Here is a 26091-nt window from a genome sequence, read left to right as displayed (position 1 = left end):
TCAGTGTGTGGGTAGAGTCCAGTCAGTGTGTGGGTAGAGTCCAGTCAGTGTGTGGGTAGAGGTCAGTCAGTGTGTGGGTAGAGTCCAGTCAGTGTGTGGGTAGAGGTCAGTCAGTGTGTGGGTAGAGTCTAGTCAGTGTGTGGGTAGAGTCCAGTCAGTGTCCAGTCAGTGTGTGAAAGCATACGTTACAGCTAGCTGTAGCTACAAAAATGTACCATGAGTGTACAATGAAAAAATACCATGGCAGGAAATGGCAGGAAAATACCATGGTACTAGCATATGTTTTCTGGTCACTACCATGGCAGGAAAATACCATGGTACTGTTGCAATACCATGGTATTTTTCTGCCATGGTAGTGACCCAAAAACATGATTTTTAAAAATTGTACTAGCTACCGTGGTACAAAAATGTACCATGGTAGTACAATAAAAACAACATGATTTTGTACTAGCAGCATGTAGTGAAACATGTCTGTGTCCCACCTTTAACTATGAGTTAATAGGGTACACTACACTACTAGACCATGTCTGTGTCCCACCTTTAACTATGAGTTAATAGGGTACACTACACTACTAGACCATGTCTGTGTCCCACCTTTAACTATGAGTTAATAGGGTACACTACACTACTAGACCATGTCTGTGTCCCACCTTTAACTATGAGTTAATAGGGTACACTACACTACTAGACCATGTCTGTGTCCCACCTTTAACTATGAGTTAATAGGGTACACTACACTACTAGACCATGTCTGTGTCCCACCTTTAACTATGAGTTAATAGGGTACACTACACTACTAGACCATGTCTGTGTCCCACCTTTAACTATGAGTTAATAGGGTACACTACACTACTAGACCATGTCTGTGTCCCACCTTTAACTATGAGTTAATAGGGTACACTACACTACTAGACCATGTCTGTGTCCCACCTTGAACTATGAGTTAATAAGGTACACTACACTACTAGACCATGTCTGTGTCCCACCTTTAACTATGAGTTAATAGGGTACACTACACTACTAGACCATGTCTGTGTCCCACCTTTAACTATGAGTTAATAAGGTACACTACACTACTAGACCATGTCTGTGTCCCACCTTTAACTATGAGTTAATAAGGTACACTACTAGACCATGTCTGTGTCCCACCTTTAACTATGAGTTAATAGGGCACACTACACTACTAGACCATGTCTGTGTCCCACCTTTAACTATGAGTTAATAGGGTACACTACACTACTAGACCATGTCTGTGTCCCACCTTTAACTATGAGTTAATAAGGTACACTACACTACTAGACCATGTCTGTGTCCCACCTTTAACTATGAGTTAATAGGGTACACTACACTACTAGACCATGTCTGTGTCCCACCTTTAACTATGAGTTAATAGGGTACACTACACTACTAGACCATGTCTGTGTCCCACCTTTAACTATGAGTTAATAGGGTACACTACACTACTAGACCATGTCTGTGTCCCACCTTTAACTATGAGTTAATAGGATACACTACACTACTAGACCATGTCTGTGTCCCACCTTTAACTATGAGTTAATAGGGCACACTACACTACTAGACCATGTCTGTGTCCCACCTTTAACTATGAGTTAATAGGGTACACTACTAGACCATGTCTGTGTCCCACCTTTAACAATGAGTTAATAAGGTACACTACTAGACCATGTCTGTGTCCCACCTTTAACTATGAGTTAATAAGGTACACTACACTACTAGACCATGTCTGTGTCCCACCTTTAACTATGAGTTAATAGGGTACACTACACTACTAGACCATGTCTTTGTCCCACCTTTAACTATGAGTTAATAGGGTACACTACACTACTAGACCATGTCTGTGTCCCACCTTTAACTATGAGTTAATAGGGTACACTACACTACTAGACCATGTCTGTGTCCCACCTTTAACTATGAGTTAATAAGGTACACTACACTACTAGACCATGTCTGTGTCCCACCTTTAACTTTGAGTTAATAGGGTACACTACACTACTAGACCATGTCTGTGTCCCACCTTTAACTATGAGTTAATAAGGTACACTACTAGACCATGTCTGTGTCCCACCTTTAACTATGAGTTAATAGGGTACACTACTAGACCATGTCTGTGTCCCACCTTTAACTATGAGTTAATAAGGTACACTACACTACTAGACCATGTCTGTGTCCCACCTTTAACTATGAGTTAATAGGGTACACTACACTACTAGACCATGTCTGTGTCCCACCTTTAACTATGACTTAATAGGGTACACTACACTACTAGACCATGTCTGTGTCCCACCTTTAACTATGAGTTAATAAGGTACACTACTAGACCATGTCTGTGTCCCACCTTTAACTATGAGTTAATAGGGTACACTACACTACTAGACCATGTCTGTGTCCCACCTTTAACTATGAGTTAATAAGGTACACTACTAGACCATGTCTGTGTCCCACCTTTAACTATGAGTTAATAAGGTACACTACTAGACCATGTCTGTGTCCCACCTTTAACTATGAGTTAATAGGGTACACTACACTACTAGACCATGTCTGTGTCCCACCTTTAACTATGAGTTAATAGGGTACACTACTAGACCATGTCTGTGTCCCACCTTTAACAATGAGTTAATAAGGTACACTACTAGACCATGTCTGTGTCCCACCGTTTGTCAGGTAAAGTGACCAAAAACATAGTACTTTATGGTACTCACAAAATGCAACATGGACTACTAGCTCTGCAATGGAAAAGCGTAGGCCTCGTACCCTCTCAAACACCTTTAACTCTTAGTGTAAAACCACAACAGACATGGTCTAGTAGTGTAGTGTACCATATTAAACCTTGGGACCTGGATAGGGTATGGTGAGAAGAATGAAGGGAGTCTGAAACCTTGAAGATTTAAAAAACGTTTATCAGGTGCTTCTCTCTTCAATACAGTTTTCAGTTGTCTCTCTCTAAATCAACTGACTTGGCTACTCATTTACAATTGTAAATAACCAACATACCAAAACACAATGAGTAAAAAGGTATTCATTATCATCTGATCTCATAGATACATTTTCATCATGTAAATTCTCAACATATTATCCCTAAAACAGTTAGTTATAATGTTTACACCGTGTGGGACGTTCCTTGGTCCTGTCGCCATGACTACAACATGCTAGCTTGACTGGAGCTAACTTTAGCTGATGTTAGCTTCTATGCTAACAGACTTTTACATTAACACGTCATAAAAAAAAAAAACGATTATATCATTACACTCCACTTAACTTGGTGTCTCCTATCCTCTGCTTTATAATTCGCTCACCGTGATGATGAGGATGAGGATGATGAGGTAAAATTCAGTTGGCTCTCGTTCAACTGACTCACTGACTAGGCAGGTTAGTGTGAGAGTGAGAGTGAGTGAAGCAACCACTAGAGCGAAACAAAGGCAACAACACCCCTTGACTGTAAATACTGTAAATGATTACAACATGCCAGAGATTAAGCTGGCATATATCTGACATTCTCCCACATATAATTAATCAATAAGACACGAGGGGGTGTGGTGTATGGCCAATATACCACGGCTTCTTATGCACGACGCATCGTGGAGTGCCTGGACACAGCCCTTCATGTTATTATTCTAGTAATCATGTTATTATTCTAGTAATCATGTTATTATTCCAGTAATCATGTTATTATTCCAGTAATCATGGTATTATTCTAGTAATCATGTTATTATTCCAGTAATCATGTTATTATTCCAGTAATCATGGTATTATTCCAGTAATCATGGTATTATTCCAGTTATCATGGTATTATTCCAGTTATCATGATATTATTCCAGTAACCATGGTACTGTTCTACTGCTAATATACCGTATCATGTCTGGTGGTTAGCAGTGACATCATACAAACTTTGTCATGTCTGTCCCCCGAGGTTGGGAGAATGACGCGCTCAGAGAGGAGAAAGACCATCAGTGGTATCAACCTGGAAAAGATATCTACAGCATCTCAGGATGGTGAGTAACTACAGAACTGTCCTAGTCATCACATCACGTGATTACATTTCATCAGCAATGTACAGCAATGTATATATCTCACTCATGTCATACAAACCCCCACAACAGTCAACCTACTGTATCTACACTATATATACACAAAAGTATGTGGACACCCCTTCAAATTACTGGATTCGTCTTTATCAGCCACACCCGTTGCTGACAGGTGTATAACATTGAGCACACAGACATGCAATCTCCATAGGAAAACACTGGCAGGAGAATGGACTTACTGAAGAGCTCAGACTTTCAACAAGTCAGTTCGTCAAATTTCTGCCCTGCTAGAGCTGCCCCAGTCAACTGTATGTGCTGTTATTGCTGTTATTATTGTGAAGTGGAAAAGTCTATGTGCAAAAACAGCTCAGCCGCGAAGTGGTAGGCCACACAAACACACAGAGTGGGACCGCCGAGTACTGAAGCGCATAGCGCATAAAAATCAAGTCCTCGGTTGCAACACTCACTACAGAGTTCCAAACTGCTTCTGGATGCAACTTCAACACATTAACTCTTCGTCGGGAGCTTCATTTTAGATACATTTGCAAGAATATCTAAAAACATGTTTTCAACTTGTCATTGAGGGGTATTGTGTGTAGATGTGTGAGGGAAAATAAATCAAATCTATTTTTGAATTCAGTCTGTAACACAATGTGGAATAAATCAAGAGGTGTGAATACTTTCTGAAGGCACTTCATGTATTTCAGAAACCTATGTGATACTGGCTGAACCAAAGGGTAAACACTGCCTAGAAACCTATGTGATACTGGCTGAACCAAAGGGTAAACACTGCCTAGAAACCTATGTGATACTGGCTGAACCAAAGGGTAAACACTACCTAGAAACCTATGTGATACTGGCTGAACCAAAGGGTAAACACTGCCTAGAAACCTATGTGATACTGGCTGAACCAAAGGGTAAACACTGCCTAGAAACCTATGTGATACTGGCTGAACCAAAGGGTAAACACTGCCTAGAAACCTATGTGATACTGGCTGAACCAAAGGGTAAACACTGCCTAGAAACCTATGTGATACTGGCTGAACCAAAGGGTAAACACTGCCTAGAAACCTATGTGATACTGAATGAACCAAAGGGTAAACACTGCCTAGAAACCTATGTGATACTGGATGAACCAAAGGGTAAACACTGCCTAGAAACCTATGTGATACTGGATGAACCAAAGGGTAAACACTGCCTAGAAACCTATGTAATACTGTCTGAACAAAAGGGTAAACACTGCCTAGAAACCTATGTGATACTGGCTGAACCAAAGGGTAAACACTGCCTAGAAAGGCCCGTGTCTGAGAGGCCTCCCTCTCTCTGTAACGACTTTCTGTAGGTGAAGGAGAGTCGGACCAAAATGCAGCATTGTGATGATTCATGTTTGTTTAATAAAGGAAAAACTATACATGAATAAACTACAAAATAATGAAATGTGAAAACACAGAGACAGGAACAATCACCCACAAACACACAGTGAAACCCAGGCTACCTAAATATGGTTCCCAATCAGAGACAATGACTAACACCTGCCTCTGATTGAGAACCATATCAGGCCAGACATAGAAATAGACAAACCAGACACACAACATAGAATGCCCACCCAGCTCACGTCCTGACCAACACTAAAACAAGGAAAACACACACAAACGATGGTCAGAACGTGACACTCTCTCTTCTCCTCTGTTATCCTATTGGTCTTTATTCCATGTTAATGATGCAGGCTGTAACTCTAACTTCAAGATACTATAGCATCAAATCTCATGTTACTGGTCACATACACATGGTTAGCAGATGTTACTGGTCACATACACATGGTTAGCAGATGTTAATGAGACTGTAGGGAAATGCTTGTGCTTCTAGTTCCGACCGTGCAGTAATATCTAACAAGTAATCTAACAATTTCACAACAACTACCTTATACACACAAATACCCACAAATGTAAAGGAATGAATAGAATATGTACATATAAATATATGGATGAGCGATGGCCGTGCGGCATAGGCAAGATGCAGTAGATGGTATAGAGTACAGTATATACAGTGGGGCAAAAAAAGTATTTAGTCAGCCACCAATTGTGCAAGTTCTCCCACTTAAAAAGATGAGAGAGGCCTGTAATTTTCCTCATAGGTACACTTCAACTATGACAGACAAAATGAGAAAAAAAATCCAGAAAATCGCATTGTAGGATTTTTAATGAATTTATTTGCAAATTATGGTGGAAAATAAGTACTTGGTTGATTTCTTTTGATTTTCCCATGATGTCAAGCAAAGAGACACTGAGTTTGAAGGTAGGCCTTGAAATACATCCACAGGTACACCTCCAATTGACTCAAATGATGTCAATTAGCCTATCAGAATCTTCTAAAGCCATGACATAATTTTCTGGAATTTTACAAGCTGTTAAAAGGCACAGTCAACTTAGTGTATGTAAACTTCTGACCCTCTGGAATTGTGATACAGTGAATTATACGTGAAATAAGCTGTCTGTAAACAATTGTTTGTATCATGCACAAAGTAGATGTCCTAACCAACTTGCCAAAACTATAGTTTGTTAAAACAAGACATTTGTGGAGTGGTTGAAAAACTAGTTTTAATGACTCCAACCTAAGTGTATGTAAACTTCCAACTTCAACTGTAGGTATTCCTCTTGTTCAGATGGGATAGGGCAGTGTGCAGTGTGATGGTGATTGCATCGTCAGTGGACAAATTGGGGCGGTAAGCAAATTGGAGTGGGTCAAGGGTATCAGGAAAGGTGGAGGTGATATGATCCTTGATTAGTATCTCATAGCACTTTATGATGACAGAAGTGAGTGCAATGGGGCGATGGTCATTTATTTCAGATACATTATCTTTCCTGGGAACAGGAACAATGGTGGCCATCTTGAAGCATGTGGGGAAAACAGACTGGGATAAGGAGAGATTGAATATGTCCGTAAATACACCAGCCAGATGGTCTGAGGACGTGGCTAGTTTGGGCCGACAGCCTTGCGAGGGTTGACTGCGGCGAAGGAGAGCCCACAGGTTTTGGTAGCGGGCTGTGTCAGTGGCACTATATTGTCCTCAAAGCGAGCAAAGAAGTTGTTTAATTTGTCTGGGAGCAAGACATCGATGTCCACGACTTGGCTGGATTTCTTTTTGTAATCTGTGATTAACTGTAGTCCCTGCCAAGTACGTCTAATGTTTGAGCCGTTGAATTGCGACTCTACTTTGTCTCTATACTGATGCTTTGCTTGTTTGATTGCCTTGTGGAGGGAATAACTACACTGTTTGTATTCTGTCATGTTTCCGTTCGCCTTGCCATAATTAAAAGCGGTGGTTCGTGCTTTCAGTTTTGCGCGAATGCTGCCATTAATCCATAGTGTCTGATTTCAAATATGCTTTACAGCAAAAGCACCACAAATGACTATGTTAGGTCACCACCAAGCCACAGAAAAACACAGCCATTTTTCAAGCCAAAGATAGCGATCACAAAAAGCACAAATATAGATCAAATTAATCACTAACCTTTGATGATCTTCATCAGATGACACTCATAGGACTTCATGTTACACAATACATGTATGTTTTGTTTAATAAAGTTAATATTTATATCAAAATCTGAGTTTACATTGGCGTGTACATTCACTAGTTCCAAAAACATCCAAAAACATCCAGTGATTTTGCATAGCCACATCATTCAACAGAAATACTCATAATAAATGTAGATGATAATACAAGTTATACACATGGGATTATAGATATACCTCTCCTTAATGCAACCGCTGTGTCAGATTTCAAAAAAACTTTACGGAAAAAGCAAACCATGCAATTATCTGAGACGGAAATAGTCAAATTAGCCGCCATGTTGGCGTCAACATAAACAAGAAATTGCATGATAAATATTCCCTTACCTTTGATGATCTTCATCAGAAAGCACTCTCAGGAATCCCAGGTCCATAAATGTTTGTTTTGTTCGATAATGTCCGTTATTTATGTCCAAATACCTCCTTTTGTTAGCGTGTTTGGTTTACATATCCAAACGCTCGTTCTGGTCAGCGCTACGTCGGACCAAAACTTCTAAAAGTTATATTACAGGTCGAAGAAACATTTCAAACTAAGTACAGAATCAATCATTAGGATGTTTCTAACATATATCTTCAATAAAGTTCCAACCGGAGTATTCCTTTTGTGTCTTGAGGAGCAAGTGGAAATAATGAGGAATGCGCGTGACCAGAAAATGGCTGACTGCCAGACACCTGATTCATTCTGCTGTTATTCAGTCCCACAACTCAGTAGAAGCCTCATTAAAATTTCTATAGATGGTTGACATCTAGTGGAAGCCCTAGGAAGTGCAACTTCATTAATATCTCAAGTGGATTTCAATGAGAACTGTGTTGAATTACATACCAGCCTCAGATTTCTCACTTCCTTTTTTGATTTCTCCTCAGGTTTTTGCGAGGAGCAGGCCGTTTACTTTGGGCACCTTATTCATCCAAGCTACTCAATACTGCCCCCCAGCCATAAGAAGTTAAAATCCCCAGCTACAGTAAATGCAGCCTCAGAATGTGTGGTTTCCAGTGTACATAAAGTCCAGTGAAGTTCTTTCAGGGCCAACGAGGTATCTGCTGGGGGTGGGGATATACAAGGCTGTGACTATAATCAAAGAGATATCTCTTGGAAGATAATGCGGTCGGTATTTGATCGTAAGGAATTATAGGTCAAGTGAACAAAAGAACTTGAGTTCCTGTATGTTGTTGTGATTACACCATGAGCCGTTAATCATAAGGCATACAACCCCGCCCTTCTTCTTACCGGAGAGATGTTTGTTTCTGTTGGCGCGATGCGTAAAGAAACCAGGTGGCTGTACCGACTCTGACAACATATCCAGAGTGAGCCATGTTTCCATGAAATAGAGAACATTATAATCTCTGATGTCTCTCTGGAAGGCAACTCGTGCCCTAATTTCGTGTACCTTGTTGTCTAGAGATTGGACATTGGCGAGTAATATGCTAGGAAGTGTATTACAGTAGTTGTCTATGTTATCTTTGGGTTTTTATAAGCCAATAGATCTAGGGCTGAAGTGAGGTGAGGTTCTTCTATAGACTCTACTGTGTGAATCATAAGGCCCTGATTCTTCTTTAGACTATAGTGTGTGAATCACAAGGCCCTGATTCTTCTATAGACTCTACTGTATGAATCACAAGGCCCTGATTCTTCTATAGACTCTACTGTGTGAATCACAAGGCCCTGATTCTTCTATAGACTATACTGTGTGAATCACAAGGCCCTGATTCTTCTATAGACTATACTGTGTGAATCACAAGGCCCTGATTCTTCTATAGATTCTACTGTGTGAATCACAAGGCCCTGATTCTTCTATAGACTCTACTGTGTGAATCACAAGACCCTGATTCTTCTATAGACTCTACTGTGTGAATCACAAGGCCCTGATTGTTCTATAGACTCTACTGTGTGAATCACAAGGCCCTGATTCTTCTATAGACTCTACTGTGTGAATCACAAGGCCCTGATTATTCTATAGACTATACTGTGTGAATCACAGGTCCTTGATTCATCTATAGACTATACTGTGTGAATCACAAGGCCCTGATTCTTCTATAGACTCTACTGTGTGAATCACAAGGCCCTGATTCTTCTATAGACTATACTGTGTGAATCACAAGGCCCTGATTCTTCTATAGACTATACTGTGTGAATCACAAGGCCCTGATTCTTCTATAGATTCTACTGTGTGAATCACAAGGCCCTGATTCTTCTATAGACTCTACTGTGTGAATCACAAGACCCTGATTCTTCTATAGACTCTACTGTGTGAATCACAAGGCCCTGATTCTTCTATAGACTATACTGTGTGAATCACAAGGCCCTGATTATTCTATAGACTCTACTGTGTGAATCACAAGGCCCGGATTCTTCTATAGACTATACTGTGTGAATCACAAGGCCCGGATTCTTCTATAGACTCTACTGTGTGAATCAGAAGGCCCTGATTCTTCTATAGGCTCTACAACATTTGCATAGAAGAAGCAATCTCTTCTTTTCGAAAAGTGTGTGCTGTGTCTTTAAGAAATGAATGACTTCATTCTTGAGGCAGAATGTGGCTGTGGAATCTGACTTTGTGGCTGTGGAATCTGACTCTGTGGCTGTGGAATCTGACTTTGTGGCTGTGGAATCTGACTTTGTGGCTGTGGAATCTGACTTTGTGGCTGTGGAATCTGACTTTGTGGCTATGGAATCTGACTTTGTGGCTGTACTACAGTACTGAAGTCAGCTGTAAGCTAACACAGAAAGTTAGACTACAATTAAAGTTGGAAGCTTCCGGTTTTGTCTTGCATTGGAAAGTGTTCTAGCCTGTAGGGACATTGTTTTGTGAACAGTAATTAACAGTTCTAAATGCTATGTTGCATTATTCAAGTTTGTTAACTTGTGTACCACATGATTGGGGACTGGGGAGCTAAGGCAGGCCAGACAGCTGCAGCAGTGAATGAGTAGGTGGAGCAGGCTGTTGGTTCTATAAAGGGCCTGCAGCAGTGAATGAGTAGGTGGAGCAGGCTATTGGCTCTATAAAGGGCCTGCATCAGTGAATGAGTAGGTGGAGCAGCTAAGCTCTCAGCAACACAACTTAGAGTGTGCGGTCGGCGGCGGTTTTATCATTGCAATAATTAATCGATGCTGAATAAAGATGATTGTTTGAATAATTGTCCAAGTTTCTCTCAGTACTGAAATTTCCACTACAGCTGATACAGACTTGATCCTCACAATCACAAGAGACACATTTGGCAGAAGTAAAGACACTACAGATGAAGAAACTGCTTGTCCAATAGAAATCCCCGATCACACTTGTAGGTGATGTCATTGCAGCGTTGGCTAGCTAAGCTCGTGCGTAGAAACAGGTCATCGGGTCTAACGGTCGTCTCGCGTTCCTGCAGGCCATCAAATCAAAGGCAGTCCGTCGATATAAAGCTGTTTTTGACGAAGATGAAAACGTTGGAGTAATAACACGTTCAACTACTGAAGACATGGGCTCCAATCAGGGCTGTGCCTTTAGATTTGGAGAAAATAAACAACTAAGGAAGAATTCTTCACTTCTCTCATTGCGCGGCCTGGTCTGCTTGGTCTAAGGAAGAATTCTTCACTTCTCTCATTGACTTCTCAAACCCCAAACCGCTGCCTGGTCTGCTTGGTCTAAGGAAGAATTCTTCACTTCTCTCATTGACTTCTCAAACCCCAAACCGCTGCCTGGTCTGCTTGGTCTAAGGAAGAATTCTTCACTTCTCTCATTGACTTCTCAAACCCCAACCCGCGACCTGGTCTGCTTGGTCTAAGGAAGAATTCTTCACTTCTCTCATTGACTTCCCAAACCGCGGCCTGGTCTGCTTGGTCTAAGGAAGAATTCTTCACTTCTCTCATTGACTTCTCAAACACCAAACCGCTGCCTGGTCTGCTTGGTCTAAGGAAGAATTCTTCACTTCTCTCATTGACTTCTCAAACACCAAACCGCTGCCTGGTCTGCTTGGTCTAAGGAAGAATTCTTCACTTCTCTCATTGACTTCTCAAACCCCAAACCGCGGCTTGGTCTAAGGAAGAATTCTTCACTCATTGACTTCTCAAACCCCAAACCGCGGCCTGGTCTGCTTGGTCTGCTTCACAAGCGTTCCCGGAAGACTCACCATGTTGCTCCTCTGGGTTTAGAAACGCTGTGAGTGGACGGAGACGTAATAGGTTAGGGTAACACACAGTACATTAAGATATGCTATCATCACAATGAAGTGGGGTAAAACTGTGAAATGGTATAAATTTGCTGTGCATCACAGCTAAGAATGTCTTGTAAGATATCAATGGGAAAGTGTGTGCAAAAAAAAACTGTTTGTCCCTCTGATATTTCCGTAGATGACAAGAGGAAGTCGATCTCAGACCTCAGTGACGCCGGTTCCTCCTCCTTCAGCCCAGAGAGGGAGAAACCGGCCGCTTCTGTCTCTGTCAGAGCCATATCTGCTCTCTATCTGTCCAAGGTAGCAGCTGCAGAGTCAACGGTCAGTACTCCTTCCCTCGCTCCTCTGAGATGTGTCTCATTGGCCCTGGGGTTAGAGGTGTTACAGTATTTTATCTATGAGCTATAGAACTATGTCCATCTTATCTCAAGGATCTATAGATCAGGACTCTCCAACCATGTTCCTGGAGATCTAACTTCCTGTAGGTTTTAACTCCAACCATGTTCCTGGAGATCTACCTTCCTGTAGGTTTTAACTCCAACCATGTTCCTGGAGATCTACCTTCCTGTAGGTTTTAACTCCAACCATGTTCCTGGAGATCTATCGTCCTGTAGGTTTTAACTCCAACCATGTCCCTGGAGATCTACCTTCCTGTAGGTTTTAACTCCAACCATGTTCCTGGAGATCTATCTTCCTGTAGGTTTTAACTCCAACCATGTTCCTGGAGATATATCGAACAGGGTTGGAGTTATAACCTACAGGAGGGTAGATGTCCAGGAACATGGTGAGTTAAAACCTACAGGAGGGTGAATCTCCAGGAACAGGGTTGGAGAGTCCTGCTATAGCTCCATGTCTGTCTTCTGTAGGATCTATATATATAGGCATCTGGTCTCCACAACACACAGAAGACATCAAGGCCTCTGGTGTCCACAACACACAGAAAACATGAAGGCCTCTGGTGTCCACAACACACAGAAAACATGAAGGCCTCTGGTGTCCACAACACACAGAAAACATGAAGGCCTCTGGTGTCCACAACACACAGAAAACATGAAGTCCTCTGGTGTCCACAACACACAGAAAACATGAAGGCCTCTGGTGTCCACAACACACAGAAAACATGAAGGCCTCTGGTGTCCACAACACACAGAAAACATGAAGGCCTCTGGTGTCCACAACACACAGAAAACATGAAGGCCTTTGGTGTCCACAACACACAGAAAACATGAAGTCAGATCACTGAGAAGCCAGTCGAAAAATATACAGTACTATAACTGTTATGTAATTATAGTGATTATCCTTACAAATAATTATTATTATATTAGTTTGTCATATTGATATTATGATGTTTCCCTGCAGGCTCAAGATCCACCCTCTCCAACCAAGAGAGGAGTGAAACCATCCAAGGTAGGCAGAGGAGTCCTGTTGTCTTCTTAAACGTCTCAGAGTTGGCATGACAAGGTGCAAGGTGTATTTTAGAAGGATTGTTTGTTTGGCTTGCAGGTAATGTTGTTTTGCTGTTGATTTTGTTGTAATATAATGGTATTTTGTCAAACCATAACCATACAAACACTGAAAAATATGAATAAGCCTGCTTTCACTGAGGAATGTGACTTACGGCACCGATTGTTTTAGAGTTCACCTAACAGAATGTTTGGAGTTCACCTAACAGAATGTTTGGAGTTCAGCTAACATAATTTTTGGAGTTCAGTTAACAGAATGTTTGGAGCTCAGCTAACAGAATGTTTGGAGTTCAACTAACAGAATGTCTGGAGTTTAGCTAACATAATATGACTTGGTTTGTAGAGGCTGTTTGCAAAGAAGTATCTTAGTGACTTGGTTGGAGCTGGGGTTGGAGTTGGGGCTGGAGTTTGGGCAAATGTGAAGAGAACATCAGCTTTGTTTGAGCAGCCATTGGATAGCCAGAACATTCAAGAGGAGAGGGTTAACGGGGCCACGGACAAGGTGGAGAGGGCTGATGCTGCTCATGGGGAACTTAGTGAGTGTGAGGAGGAGGAGTTGGTCACATTGGACGTCCAATCTGCTAAGAGGGTGTTTGAGAGCCAGCAGCACGACACCCTTTTGGCCAGCCGAGATTAACTTGTAGCCCTGAACAAGGTGCTCGTGTCGGAGGACAAGTGAGGAGCAGTTCCTAAGAGAAAACAAGTGTTTGAGAAGAGTAAGACAGTTCAGAGAGTGATCAAAAGCACATTTGTTTTACAAATCTTGATGTGAGTTCTCAATCCGGGGGAGAAGCTCTGGATGCCGGATATAACAATGCACACACTTAGTGAGGTCCATGAAGGGGTCTCCACAGTCAAACACGTCTTTGAGAGAGTCACAGTACGCTTCAACAGCAGACGTTGACATTGAAACTAGTCTAACAAGTCAAAGTGTCAGTGCACTCTATTTGAAAACAGTCCTTTCAGAGAAATGAACATAACAGGATGTCTATCACATCTGTAGGAACCAAAGCCCCAGAATAACCCTTCACCTCAAGGAGACTTAGCTCCAGACAGATGGGTTCAGGAGGAGACGTTGGTGTTAGAGGTTACTGTTAGGAACAGTGTCATGTACTGTCATGTTGTGTCTTGTCTCTGTCCTTTCCCTTCACCCTGTCTCCCTCTGCTGGTCGTTGTTAGGTTACCTTTTCTCCCCCGCTTTCCCCCAGCTGTTCCTTGTCTCCTCTGACTACCCATTCACCCCGTTTCCCACCTGTTCCCTTTTTCCCTCTGATTAGGTCCCTATATCTCTCTCTGTTTCTGTTCCTGTCCTTGTCGGATTCTTGTTTGTTGTGTTTCATGCCTGAGCCAGACTATCGTCATGTTTGCTGTAAACCTTGTCCTGTCCTGTCGGAATCTGCCGGTCTATCTGAGCCTACCTATGTTTGGTTATTAAAGAAGCTCTGTTTAAGTTAGTTCGCTTTTGGGTCCTCATTCACTCACCATAACAAACAGTGCTCAGCTGTTTGACTCTATGCTGTTTAACCTGATCAAGCACCAGAACAGAGTGGAGATAGAGACAGTGGCAGAGAGCATCAACAACACAATGAACTCTCTCCATCACTTCAACGTCCTCCACTCCCACGGATCCATCATAGAGGCTAGTGAGACAAGAAGTGGTCAGAAGGCTAGGTATGGGCTGACCTCCGTCCCGAGACCAGAGATAGAACAGGATGAGGTGGCTGAGGGCAGGGTTAAGAACTTTATCCTCCAGCTGTTGCCCCGGGCAACCCTTAAGCGTCAGGTAGCTGGGGAATGTGGAGGTCACCATGGTGACAATACCTGTCTATCAGGTACATCTGGTTTTAAAGATAAAGAGTTCAGAACAACTAACATTCTCCAACTCATTGAGGTCAACAGGACAGCTCTCTGAGGAAAGTAGTAGTTATACAGGAGGATGGTCAGGAATGGGCTGAGGTCACAGTTAACTCCTTGTACAACTACTCTGAAGGAGAGGTGGAGAGGTAACTCCCACCCGCAGGAACAGAGGATGGAGACAAACGTCCTAGACGTAGCTGCAGGAGGAGACAAGAATAAAACAGAGACTAGTGATGTAAGGAGAGGCGATGTGAAGTCAACCGTCAGCCTTGTCTTGGCCACCAGTCAGAACCTCTCAAACCCAGCCTATTACAGACATGAGGTCAAGGGGAATGTCACAGTTATTTAGGAGCTGCATTGAGAAGGGTGATCTGGAGTATTTCAAGAACCTGCACGTCCAGCCAGAGGAGGAGGAGGAACTCCAGAACCAGACAGACATTGTAACGGGTGTCTACACAGAGCCAAAGACACATTATCTTCAACAACAACCAGAGGACCCTATGGAGCAGAATGATCCGGAGTCCCGGTTGATGTGAAGAAACTGAAGAGCATGTTCTCAGCCAACCAGAGCTTTGTCCAACAAAAGAAGCATCCACTTTGCCAAGGACCGGCAGGCCAAAGTACCATACCTGCAGAGAGGAATGGTTTTCCAGGATGCGACATCAACGCACCTAGACACTCACCTGGGCCGGTGAAGAATCAAAGCTTGAGACACTCACCTGGGCCGGTGAAGAATCAAAGCTTGAGACACTCACCTGGGCCGGTGAAGAATCAAAGCTTGAGACACTCACCTGAGCCGGTGAAGAATCAAAGCTTGAGACACTCACCTGAGCCGGTGAAGAATCAGTGCTGTTTTGAATTCAAAGAAAATTGTACCTACACACTGAAGAAGGCAGTAATGCCGAAACGTCTGTGTACCCTATCCCAGATGCACTAAAACATTTAAAACATTAAATAATAAAGTAAGCTTTATGCAACATATTTTTGAGTGCAAACCCATTAGACCTCTTTGAGGGAGATGCTAAGGCGTGATGCTGAAGCCTCAGGTTAAATACATGACCTTTAATGTAGCGTCCCAGAAGACACCTGTCCACCTCGAGAAACAGAAGGAAGAGATCGTTGTGGATCGTAGTGCTGGATGAGGAAGACAGAATCTCAAACCTCCAGGCTGCCATCTACACCCACCAACAAGCCACCATGAAGGCCAAGGCCCTTCAACAGGCAGTAGTTAGAGAAACAGGTAAAAGCTGTTCAACAGGCAGTACCAGAGAAACAGGTCAAAGCTGTTCAACAAGCAGTACCAGAGAAACAGGTCAAAGCTGTTCAACAGGCAGTACTAGAGAAACAGGTCAAAGCTGTTCAACAGGTAGTACCAGAGAAACAGGTCAAAGCTGTTCAACAGGCAGTACTAGAGAAACAGGTCAAAGCTGTTCAACAGGCAGTACCAGAGAAACAGGTCAAAGCTGTTCAACAGGCAGTACTAGAGAAACAGGTCAAAGCTGTTCAACCGGCAGTACTAGAGAAACAGGTCAAAGCTGTTCAACAGGCAGTACCAGAGAAACAGGTCAAAGCTGTTCAACAGGCAGTACCAGAGAAACAGGTCAAAGCTGTTCAACAAGCAGTACCAGAGAAACAGGTCAAAGCTGTTCAACAGGCAGTACTAGAGAAGCAGGTCAAAGCTGTTCAACAGGCAGTACCAGAGAAACAGGTCAAAGCTGTTCAACCGGCAGTACTAGAGAAACAGGTCAAAGCTGTTCAACAGGCAGTACCAGAGAAACAGGACAAAGCTGTTCAACAGGCAGTACCAGAGAAACAGGTCAAAGCTGTTCAACAGGCAGTACCAGAGAAACAGGTCAAAGCTGTTCAACAGGCAGTACCAGAGAAACAGGTCAAAGCTGTTCAACAGGCAGTACTAGAGAAACAGGTCAAAGCTGTTCAACAGGTAGTACCAGATAAACAGGTCAAAGCTGTTCAACAGGCAGTACTAGAGAAACAGGTCAAAGCTGTTCAACAGGCAGTACCAGAGAAACAGGTCAAAGCTGTTCAACCGGCAGTACTAGAGAAACAGGTCAAAGCTGTTCAACAGGCAGTACCAGAGAAACAGGTCAAAGCTGTTCAACAGGCAGTACCAGAGAAACAGGTCAAAGCTGTTCAACAGGCAGTACCAGAGAAACAGGTCAAAGCTGTTCAACAGGCAGTACCAGAGAAACAGGTCAAAGCTGTTCAACCGGCAGTACTAGAGAAACAGGTCAAAGCTGTTCAACAGGCAGTACCAGAGAAACAGGTCAAAGCTGTTCAACAGGTGGCACTTCATTTCGATTGAGGAAATGATGACGTCATTTACATATATTTTTGCTCTGCCTTATCTATAACAAAAAACTCACTACAAGTCAGATTTGTGACACTGGGGACATGCCCGACGGCTCTGAGAGGCTACACCAAACGCTACCACGCAGCCGGTGCATAGCAAGGAACAGCCGGCGACCTGCCACTGACAAATGACCCACCATCACCCACCCCCCTGCGCTTCTCTCTCGCTCTTCACATTCAACGAGAGACAGACATGCTACCAGAGGTCTCTTCACAGTCCCCAAGACCAGAACTGACTATGTGAGGCGCACAGTACTACATAGAGCCATGACTACATGGAACTCTATTCCACAGTACTACATAGAGCCATGACTACATGGAACTCTATTCCACAGTACTACATAGAGTCATGACTACATGGAACTCTATTCCACAGTACTACATAGAGACATGACTACATGGAACTCTATTCCACAGTACTACATAGAGACATGACTACATGGAACTCTATTCCACAGTACTACATAGAGTCATGACTACATGGAACTCTATTCCACAGTACTACATAGAGCCATGACTACATGGAACTCTATTCCACAGTACTACATAGAGACATGACTACATGGAACTCTATTCCACAGTACTACATAGAGCCATGACTACATGGAACTCTATTCCACAGTACTACATAGAGTCATGACTACATGGAACTCTATTCCACAGTACTACATAGAGACATGACTACATGGAACTCTATTCCACAGTACTACATAGAGACATGACTACATGGAACTCTATTCCACAGTACTACATAGAGTCATGACTACATGGAACTCTATTCCTCAGTACTACATAGAGCCATGACTACATGGAACTCTATTCCACAGTACTACATAGAGACATGACTACATGGAACTCTATTCCACAGTACTACATAGAGTCATGACTACATGGAACTCTATTCCTCAGTACTACATAGAGCCATGACTACATGGAACTCTATTCCACAGTACTACATAGAGTCATGACTACATGGAACTCTATTCCACAGTACTACATAGAGCCATGACTACATGGAACTCTATTCCACAGTACTGCATAGAGCCATGACTACATGGAACTCTATTCCACAGTACTACATAGAGCCATGACTACATGGAACTCTATTCCACAGTACTACATAGAGCCATGACTACATGGAACTCTATTCCACAGTACTACATAGAGTCATGACTACATGGAACTCTATTCCACAGTACTACATAGAGCCATGACTACATGGAACTCTATTCCACATCAGGTGACTGATGCAGCAGGAGAATCAGATAAAAAAAAAACAGATAAAAATACACCTTATGGAGCAGCGGGGACTGTGAAGAGACAAACATAGGACAGACACATGCATACACACACACGATAACGTGCACTATACACACACACGATAATGTGTACTATACACACATACACATGGATTGTGTTTTGTAGTGGTGGAGTTGGGGCCTGAGGGCACACAGTGTGTTGTGAAATCAGAAAATCTATTTGAATGTTCAAAAAATTGCATAACTGCGTTCATTTTGCTGAAACCCATGAAGAGTAGCTGCTGCCTTGGCAGGAACTAATGGGGATCCATAATAAACCCCATGAAGAGTAGCTGCTGCCTTGGCAGGAACTAATGGGGATCCATAATAAACCCCAGGAAGAGTAGCTGCTGCCTTGGCAGGAACTAATGGGGATCCATAATAAACCCCATGAAGAGTAGTTGCTGCCTTGGCAGGAACTAATGGGGATCCATAATAAACCCCAGGAAGAGTAGCTGCTTCCTTGGCAGGAACTAATGGGGATCCATAATAAACCCCAGGAAGAGTAGCTGCTGCCTTGGCAGGAACTAATGGGGATCCACAATAAACCCCAGGAAGAGTAGCTGCTGTCTTGGCAGGAACTAATGGGGATCCATAATAAACCCCATGAAGAGTAGTTGCTGCCTTGGCAGGAACTAATGGGGATCCATAATAAACCCCAGGAAGAGTAGCTGCTGTCTTGGCAGGAACTAATGGGGATCCACAATAAACCCTAGGAAGAGTAGCTGCTGCCTTGGCAGGAACTAATGGGGATCCATAATAAACCCCAGGAAGAGTAGCTGCTGCCTTGGCAGGAACTAATGGGGTTCCATAATGAATAAAAATATCTTATCAAGTGTTTTATTGTATCAGAAAATACCCTAGAATATTTATAATCAGTCAGTAGTGTTGTGATGGTATTGAATCAGTCTGTAGTGTTGTGATGGTATTGAATCAGTCAGTAGTGTTGTGATGGTATTGAATCAGTCAGTAGTGTTGTGATGGTATTGAATCAGTCAGTAGTGTTGTGATGGTATTGAATCAGTCAGTAGTGTTGTGATGGTATTGAATCAGTCAGTAGTGTTGTGATGGTATTGAATCAGTCATTGTCATTGTAAATAAGAAAGTGTTCTTAACTGACTTGCTCAGTTAAATAAAGGTTCAATTAAAAAAACAGAGAACAACTTGTCTTTGATTTGTTTAATTGAAATGCATTTCAATATCATCACAATTTAAAAAAATAACTTTTATGTGTTTCATTTTGATTATTTGAAGTGTGTGATTTAATTAAACATTTGTCTTCTTCTTTTTTTGGAAAGAATTGTAATAAGATGCTGTTGGTCAATTTCTGTCATTATCAACAACAAGCTGGATCGTCTTTGGCCTTATCATGTTGCAACAGGAGTCAGATCTCTATCATGTTGCAACAGGAGTCAGATCTCTATCATGTTGCAACAGGAGTCAGATCTCTATCATGTTGCAACAGGAGTCAGATCTCTAGTCTAAGAAAATATTCATTGTTTTCAGTCTTTGACTTCATCATTAAACAGTTAGCGTCTCTCTAGTTCAACTTGGCATGACAGCTGTTTGCCATGTAATAGCTCATATCTAGAGTTGTAAAATGACACTAACTTTCCCAAAATTATATTGGTTTCCAGAACTCCTGGTTGGAGGATTACAGATTTCTCTGCTTATTCCCTTACGACTCCGGGAATCTTCCAACCAGTATTTCACAAAAACCTGGGAATTTTAGTAAGGTTACCGGAATTTTGCTCCCCTACTCATATTAGTGTTATAACAGCCATCCCTGTCCCTCCAGTTCCTGCCATGTAAACAGGACGTGTGTTCATCCTGTCTGAAGCCAGTCTATCCTATGGAGAAAATGACCGCTGATAAATTCATATTTCACAAGAACTGTTTCTGCTGTAAACACTGTCAGAAGAAGCTCAGGTGAGACAATGAGATCAGATCAACATTGGAAACGAATCAAACATATATCATACACCTTGATTATTCACCCAACCCTCAGTGAATATGAATTCATCACCCACAGTGTGTGTGTGTGTGTGTGTGTGTGTGTGTGTGTGTGTGTGTGTGTGTGTGTGTGTGTGTGTGTGTGTGTAGCATGCATAGCTATGCTCCGCTGTACGGGGAGTTCTACTGTGTGTTCCACTACCAGCAGCTGTTCAGGAGGAAAGGGAACTATGACGAGGGCTTTGGCCACACCCAACACAAAGACCGCTGGCTGCAGAGAACCAATGAGACGCCGGGGTCTAATAGCGCTGATGTCATATAGAGCTCCCTGATTGGTGAGTTTAGTGTCCACACAGACAGTTTAGTGTCCACGCAGACAGTTTAGTGTCCACGCAGACAGTTTAGTGTCCACGCAGACAGTTTAGTGTCCACGCAGACAGTTTAGTGTCCACGCAGACAGTTTAGTGACCACACAGACAGTTTAGTGACCACGCAGACAGTTTAGTGACCACGCAGACAGTTTAGTGACCACGCAGACAGTTTAGTGACCACACAGACAGTTTAGTGACCACACAGACAGTTTAGTGACCACGCAGACAGTTTAGTGACCACGCAGACAGTTTAGTGACCACGCAGACAGTTTAGTGTCCACGCAGACAGTTTAGTGTCCACGCAGACAGTTTAGTGACCACACAGAAAGTTTAGTGACCACGCAGACAGTTTAGTGTCCACGCAGACAGTTTAGTGACCACACAGACAGTTTAGTGACCACACAGACAGTTTAGTGACCATGCAGACAGTTTAGTGACCACACAGACAGTTTAGTGACCACGCAGACAATTTAGTGACCACACAGACAGTTTAGTGACCATGCAGACAGTTTAGTGACCACACAGACAGTTTAGTGACCACACAGACAGTTTAGTGACCACGCAGACAATTTAGTGACCACGCAGACAGTTTAGTGACCACGCAGACAGTTTAATAACCACACAGACAGTTTAGTGACCACACAGACAGTTTAGTGACCACGCAGACAGTTTAGTGACCACACAGACAGTTTAGTGTCCACACAGACAGTTTAATAACCACACAGACAGTTTAGTGACTACACAGACAGTTTAGTGACCACGCAGACAGTTTAGTGACCACACAGACAGTTTAGTGACCATGCAGACAGTTTAGTGTCCACGCAGACAGTTGAATAACCACACAGACAGTTTAGTGACCACGCAGACAGTTTAGTGACCACGCAGACAGTTTAGTGACCACACAGACAGTTTAGTGACCACGCAGACAGTTTAATAACCACGCAGACAGTTTAGTGACCACGCAGACAGTTTAGTGACCACGCAGACAGTTTAGTGACCACACAGACAGTTTAGTGACCACACAGACAGTTTAGTGACCACGCAGACAGTTTAGTGACCACACAGACAGTTTAGTGACCACACAGACAGTTTAGTGTCCACGCAGACAGTTTAATAACCACACAGACAGTTTAGTGACCACACAGACAGTTTAGTGTCCACACAGACAGTTTAGTGACCACACAGACAGTTTAGTGACCACGCAGACAGTTTAATAACCACACAGACAGTTTAGTGACCACACAGACAGTTTAGTGACCACGCAGACAGTTTAGTGACCACACAGACAGTTTAGTGACCATGCAGACAGTTTAGTGTCCACACAGACAGTTTAGTGTCCACGCAGACAGTTTAGTGACCACGCAGACAGTTTAGTGACCACGTAGACAGTTTAGTGACCACGCAGACAGTTTAGTGACCACGCAGACAGTTTAGTGACCACACAGACAGTTTAGTGACCACACAGACAGTTTAGTGACCACACAGACAGTTTAATAACCACACAAACACAGTACAAGGTGTTTATCTATCATTTAATGAATGTAAGGTAGTAACGGTATAAAGTGTGGGACAGTTCCATTTTTATGGAGAGGATAACTGGTAAAAGTGTGATGTTTTGTGTGTTCTCAGCTGACGCGGTGACCATGACAACACTGAATCACAGCATCGTTGGAGTCACCTGGGTTATGTACTCCATGTACACACTGAGTCGCTTGACAGTAATCAGCACCAGAGTCCACTTTATGGACACAATTACAGAGAAATTATATGATGTTTTATTTCTGAGACAAGATCTCTCCTGATTCTGATTTCATTTTTTCTATTTTAGCAAAATGATTCTGATTTCATTTTTTCTATTTTAGCAAAATGATTCTGATTTCATCTTTTCCATATCAGCAAAATATTGGGAATTTTGGTATCTTAGTAGCATCCCCCGTTAGCTGTTGCAAAAGCAGCAGCTACTCTTCCTGGAGTCCACACAAAACATGACACATAATACAGAACATTAATAGACAAGAACAGCTCAAGAACAGAACTACATCAATTAAAACATTTGACACGTGGCCTCCATATCAATACATACACAAACTATCTGGGTCTATTAGAGGAGAGGCGTTGTACCAAACTAACTGGGTCTATTAGAGGAGAGGAGTTGCTTTATCTGTTTATCTGACTGGCATGTATAGTATGTACATCAGCCCTCTGATTACAATGAAGAGCAGAACGTGTCGCTCTGTTGTGGGCCAGCTGCAGTTTAACTAGGTCTTTCTTAGCAACACTGGACCACACGACTGGACAATAATCAAGATTAGACAAAACTAGATCCTGCAGGACTTGTTTTGTGGAGCGCGCTGTCAAAAAAGCAGAGCATATCTTTATTACAGACAGACCTCTCCCCATTGAATCTATGTGTTTTGACCATGACAGTTTACATTCTAAGGTAACACTAAGTGATTTAGTCTCCTCTACTTGTTCAACAGCCACACCATTCATTACCAGATTCAGCTGAGGTCTAGAACTTAAGGAATGATTTGTACCAAATACAATGCTCTTAGTTTTAGAGATGTTCAGTTCAGGAACAGACTGCAACTCACTGTTAAGGATTTCAGTGACTTCATTAGCTGTGGTTGCTGATGCGCATATGGTTGAATCATTAGCACACGTGGACACACATGCTTTGTTTAATGCCAGTGGCAGGTCATTGGTAAAAATTTAAAAGAGTAGAGGTCCTAGAAAGCTGCCCTGCGGTACACCACTCTTTTTATGTTTGACATTAGAGAAGCTTCCATTAAAGAAAACCACCTGAGTTCTATTAAATAGATAGCTCTGAGACCACAATATGGCAGAGGTTGAAAAGCCATAACACATACTTTTTCTCAACAACAGGTTTTAGTCAATAATGTCAAATGGCTGTACTGAAATCTAAGAGTACAGCTCCCAACTTCTTTCAACCAATCATCAGTCATTAGCGTCAGTGCAGTACATGTTGAGTCCCCTTCTCTATAAGCTGAAAGTCTGCTGTTAATTTCTTTACAGAGAAATAGCATTGTATTTGCTGTAAGACCATTTGTTCCAATAGTTTGATAAGAGCTTATAGGCCTACTGTTAGAACCAGTAACCAATAACTTTGGCTTCCCTCCAGGCCTGAGGACAAAGACTTTCCTCTCATCTCAGATTAGATAAAAAATATGACAGACAGGAGTGGCTATAGAGTTAACTACCATCCCCAGTAGCTTTCCATCGAAGTTGTCAATGCCAGGAGGTTTTCCGTTATTGATCGTTAACAATCATTTTTCCACCTCTCCCACACTAACTTTACAAAATACAAACTTGCAATGGTTTTCTTTCATTTTTTTTATTTTTATGCATGAATATGATGGCTCACTGTTCGTTGTTGGAATTTCCTGCCGAAGTTTGACCACTTTGCCAATGAAGTAATCATTAAAACAATTGGCAACATCAAATGGTGTTGTGATGAATAAGCCATCTGATTTGATGAAAGTTGAATTTGTCTTTCTGCCCATAATTTCATTGACAGTTTTTTCCCATCATTCTTTATTGATTTTGGAGTTGGATTGGAAATGAAGCGGTGATTTATGAAAACAACATGCTGGTGTTGTAACTTTTATTTCTCTTTTTATTTAGAAATGTTCACCGATATCAAAATGTTTTTTTGTGATGTAAATAATGCATCATTTCATAATTCAATTCATATTATTTTTCTTCAAAAATGTCTCTCAAATGATGAAGTTTGAGATCTGAATAACAATCTATTATCTTTATTGTTCCTGTAGTATATCTACACCATAGTACACCCCTTCAAATGAGTGTATTCAGTTATTTCAGCCACACCCATTGCTGAATAAAACCAAGCACACACCCATGCAATCTCCATAGACAAACAGTGGCAGTAGGATGGCCTTACTGAAGAGCTCAGTGACATTCAACTTGGCACCGTCATAGGATGCCACCTTTCAAACAAGTCAGTTTGTCAAATTTCTGCCAAATTTCTACTTCCAGATCAACTGTAATGTCAATATCATTGTAATAGCCAATTTCTCCCCTTTCCAACAAAATAAATGACATGACCTAAACGCTGCCCGTTTCTGCATAATTCAACAAGGCAATGAGCCCTGTCGGGTCTTTTAAAAAATGGAGGGTGGGGAAGCGAAACTAATGTGTGATAGTGAGAAGGAGAGGAGATGTGGGGGAAAATTGCTTTTTTTCACTCGATCTGTCCAACTTATCACCTTATCGCCTCTAAAATGTAAATAAAACACTATAAAAAGAGTTTATATAACGTGTCATTATATAGCTATTTGAAGGTTTGTGTCGAATTTGAATCGTGTTTTTAGGGCGGTGCTAAAGTGATCTTCAGAAGTAAACAGCGGCTTTGAGAATGATGATCGCTTGCAGTGATGATGCAAAAAATGACTAGGTATCCCCCCCTTACGCCCGTCACTGTCCATTTCTTGTTTTTAAACAATGATAGAAGTGCTACACCTGGTGGAGAGAGATTGTAAGACAGAAATAGTTGCTTTGTGCGTGCTGTACGTTACGACATGACACATCTAGATGTAACGGAGGGTTTTTTCAACTTTCTCCAGTACTATAGAGCCATTACCATGTCGATCAACACTTGAATAGAAACCTAGTTCACACCCCCTAGTCAACACAGTCGCTACAGTCCCATTAGTTTTCTTTGTAGCCTCGTTTGAATGTCGCGGTTGCGCACGTTTGTACGGATTGGGGCGAGTTACCTTGCTTGAATCTGCTGGGAGCTAACCAACTAGCTTCAATGGTAGCTAGCTAACATTAGGCTCTAACTAGCAAAGCAAACGGTTCTGGGATACGAATAATAACATCATACACGTGTCGTTAGCTAGCTAGCTAACAGTACACTTTAGCTTGAAATGAAACCACTTTCTGTCAAAATTAGAAACGTGTACTGTTGACTAACCTCATTCCGTACAAATTTGCACAACCGCAGCACTCAAATAAGGCTGCAATGAAAACT

At 42.2% G+C, this 26091-nt stretch overlaps 1 protein-coding gene and 2 pseudogenes across 7 annotated transcripts in view; all 3 read left to right on the top strand.

Annotated features, from left to right (window-relative positions):
* LOC110489519 (uncharacterized) overlaps positions 1–25168 on the top strand; it is a 31462-nt gene extending 6294 nt beyond the window's left edge. For all 6 annotated transcript variants that reach the window (XM_090199221.1, XM_036945635.2, XM_090199220.1 and 3 more), the window contains 6 exons: positions 3929–4010; positions 11941–12083; positions 13122–13169; positions 20549–20679; positions 20854–21038; positions 22704–25168. In XM_090199221.1, coding sequence (XP_090055347.1) covers positions 3929–4010; positions 11941–12083; positions 13122–13169; positions 20549–20679; positions 20854–21025 — 576 coding nt within the window. In that variant the 3' untranslated portion in view covers positions 21026–21038; positions 22704–25168. The remainder of the gene's footprint in view (positions 1–3928; positions 4011–11940; positions 12084–13121; positions 13170–20548; positions 20680–20853; positions 21039–22703) is intronic.
* LOC149977364 (uncharacterized) lies at positions 13216–14679 on the top strand (annotated as a pseudogene). The gene is made up of 2 exons (XR_016486877.1): positions 13216–13230; positions 13569–14679. The product of XR_016486877.1 is annotated as an uncharacterized LOC149977364 (transcript).
* On the top strand, positions 14721–15510 carry LOC149977363 (xin actin-binding repeat-containing protein 1-like; annotated as a pseudogene).
* Positions 25169–26091: the final 923 nt, after the last annotated feature.

The sequence above is a fragment of the Oncorhynchus mykiss genome, chromosome 15, assembly GCF_057628025.1.
Source record: "Oncorhynchus mykiss isolate SJ-2025 chromosome 15, ASM5762802v1, whole genome shotgun sequence".
Taxonomy (NCBI): Eukaryota; Metazoa; Chordata; class Actinopteri; order Salmoniformes; family Salmonidae; genus Oncorhynchus; species Oncorhynchus mykiss.
Note: the sequence above shows the minus strand (reverse complement) of the source record. Positions and strands in the feature narration are given on the sequence as shown.